Genomic DNA, 2920 nt, shown 5'->3' with positions numbered 1-2920 from the left:
TATCATCTTTATATAAAATGACATTTTCAAGTAAACGTTTAATAATCTCTAGGACAAAATAAAACTCTGATCTTAGTAGCACATGTGATACACAATGTTTGGGCCTTGGTCGTCGTAATCTTCTCGACGGATCCACATCGACTGGAAGGCATGGAGTGAGGCCAAAATTGAACCACCAATCCAGACGGCGTACTTCCTCTCCGGGACAGCGTGAATTTTGGGCTTGCAGCCATGGGGTGACAGGGTATACAGCTCTTTGCAAAAACGTAAATTAAAGCCATCGAATAATGTCGAGCCCCCACATAGCAGGACGTTGTTGTACATGATATGTCTAACCTGGGGTGGGACCTTTCGCAGACTTATATTCGCGGCTGTGTGGATGCCGTCCTGGTTTGTCTCCGTGAGTGTTGGGTTGAACAGAGCTTCGGGACACTTAAACCTCTCTTTTCCAATGGTGATAATATGGCCATCTGGCAGCTCATAGTCCACACAATGTTGTTGATTGGACTGTTTCGTCTCGTTTTGACAATCAGGAGCGACGTGGCAACATTTCTGCTTTATGTCCTCCACTATGTATCTGCACTTCTCGTGAAACGCGTTGCCCGCCTCCCCCAACAACTTTATCAGATAAGTGGTGAGATCGTGGCCGCCCAGATCAATCCGACTGATCGCATCTGGCAGGTTGTATCCTTCGAGAACCGGGACAGCGTGGGTCACGCGGTCTCCAGAGTCCACGACGAGCCCCGAGGTCTTCCCGTAGGAATACACCGCCAGCACCGACTGGTAAGAGACGTGCATGGCGGGGACATTGAAAGACTCGAAGAGAAATTCTGCTATCTTCTCCCTGTTCGTGGTGGGACTGAGAGGAGGGTCGGAGATCAGGATGGCGTGCTCCTCTGGACAAACCTTCAGATCCTCATAAAACACGTGCCGGAGGAGATCCTCCGCCGCAGTCCAGTCCACGATGATACTGTGGTGGGTTGGTTGGACCAGTACGAGATCTGGTTCGGTTGAGACCGTCTTGCCCACAGCAATGCGTTGCTTGTTCTTCCATCTCGGGTATCCCGTTACGGATGCCACCACGGAGTCCGGCCTGGGTTGGCCGGCATACCCCACCTTGCAACTGCCTGAGCCCATGTCAATCACTAGTGCCCCAGTCCGTACGATGGGACAATCTGAGTTCACCTTCACTTGCGCTTTAACCGCTGATTTCGGCTTTACCTCCTTGCCCGTCCCTTTGGACAATGTCGATTGAGATTCCTTGTGCTTCCCGACAACATAGGCCGGAGCTCTTTGGGCCTGCTGCAACATCTCTCCCAGCTGAGAGGTTCCGCGCATGCTGCCTTCCTCCGACAGCGCACACGCACACACACATTGTTAAAGAATAAAGCAATGCAATCTCTTGAATTGCTTACGGTGTGCCATCACAAAGTCAAAGATGGCACTCATTGTGACGTTTTTTGATGCATAAATTGCTGGTTGCGAATTTTTAGTATTTTTTACAGCTGTTCCAATGCAATAATGGATACGTGACAGATACTATTGCAGAGAAAAAAACGTACCTTATCCCCAAATAACTAAACTTGTACGTTACAGTTAATTTCAGTTCAGAAATTGCATGGAAAAAATAATTTTGGAGGTCAGAATATTAATGAAACAGGGCAGTCGCGTGTGTTCATTTCCCTCCACAGATAGTGCCTGGCCCGATGACTGGCCCGCTGCGTTCCCCCTGCACTTTGTGGGCCTTTTTGCTCAGGATTCCATTACTGCAGTTCATTGTGTCTTCAGGATACTTTGCCTGTCTGCTACGTTGTTAAGTGTATTAGTTTCCTTGGGGTAAGTAAAACACAACGTTGTGGCGGATCTCAGCGGGTCAAGCAGCATCTGTGGTGGAAATGGCCAGGTGACATTTCAGGTCCAGACCTTCAGATTGATAGGTTAGAGAGAAGGCAGATAGCTGGTAGATAGAGGTGAGGGGAGAGGTGGGGCAAAAGTTGGCAAGTGATGGTTGATCCAGGTGAGGTGGGGTGATTGGCATATATCAGATGGGGACAGAGGGGTGGAGAAGACAAAGGCGTGTTGATGGTGGAATATGACAAGGAAGAAAAGTTGAATTAAATGTGGAATTAGAGGCAGGGATGGAAGGGGGTAAGCAACATTGGGCACAGGATGGGAAGTGAAAGGAATTGGGTGATGGGGTCAGGCAGAATGGCGGGAAAGATTTACAGGGAGAGATGCAAGATTGGAGACACTGGGTGGATGGGGAAGGGTTAGGGGGAGGGATTAGCTGAAATTGGAGAGACATTTTCATGTATTGCTTCTTCCAATGTCTCACAATGTGTCTATTCCAAATTAGGCTCCCTCCTGTTGCAAAAATAGTTGTGTGACCTATTTGAGCATCCTAGTCTTTTGAAATGATACATAAAACAAAATGTAGAACAGTACAGCACAGGTACAGGCTCTTTGACCCATAATGTCTGTGTTAAACATGATGCCTTCCCACTCATCTGCCTGCACATTATCCACATCCCTCTTTTTCTGCATATCCAAATGCCTATTCAAAAATCTCTTGAATGCCACTATTGTATCTGCCTCCACCGGCACCCCAGCAGCATATTCCAGGCACTCACTTAAAATTGATATTTTTCAGGCAGAGATAGACTCTTTGATTAGTGTGGGTGTCAAGGGTTATGGGGAAATGGCAGGAGAATGGGGTGAGGAGGGAGAGTTTGATCAGCCATGACTAAATGGCCTAGACTTGATGGGCTGACTGGCCTAATTCTGCACCTATCACATGACTAGAGCCAGGATTTTGCCATAAATGCCATGTGCCCTTTCATGCCTTTTTTGATGATTTCACCTAGATAATTCCTTTTTCACAATTGTGCTTAAATCAGCCTTTTTTTTTGCCATTTTGCTA

General features: G+C 47.5%; 1 protein-coding gene across 1 annotated transcript; it reads right to left on the bottom strand.

Moving 5' to 3' along the window:
* On the bottom strand, positions 1 to 1793 carry LOC129711180 (actin-like). Its single transcript, XM_055658641.1, has one exon. The coding sequence runs from the start codon at positions 1336 to 1338 to the stop codon at positions 73 to 75; it is 1266 nt and encodes a 421-aa protein (XP_055514616.1). The 5' UTR covers positions 1339 to 1793; the 3' UTR covers positions 1 to 72.
* Positions 1794 to 2920: the final 1127 nt, after the last annotated feature.

Source organism: Leucoraja erinacea, chromosome 29 (assembly GCF_028641065.1).
Source record: "Leucoraja erinacea ecotype New England chromosome 29, Leri_hhj_1, whole genome shotgun sequence".
NCBI lineage: Eukaryota > Metazoa > Chordata > Chondrichthyes > Rajiformes > Rajidae > Leucoraja > Leucoraja erinaceus.
The sequence above is the reverse complement of the archived record's forward strand: the minus strand, read 5'-3'. Positions and strand labels throughout refer to the sequence as shown.

What these genes read in the sequence shown, in the direction of transcription:
- LOC129711180 (XM_055658641.1), bottom strand. Translation starts at nt 1,338, where the DNA reads ATGCGCGGAACCTCTCAGCTGGGAGAGATGTTGCAGCAGGCCCAAAGA.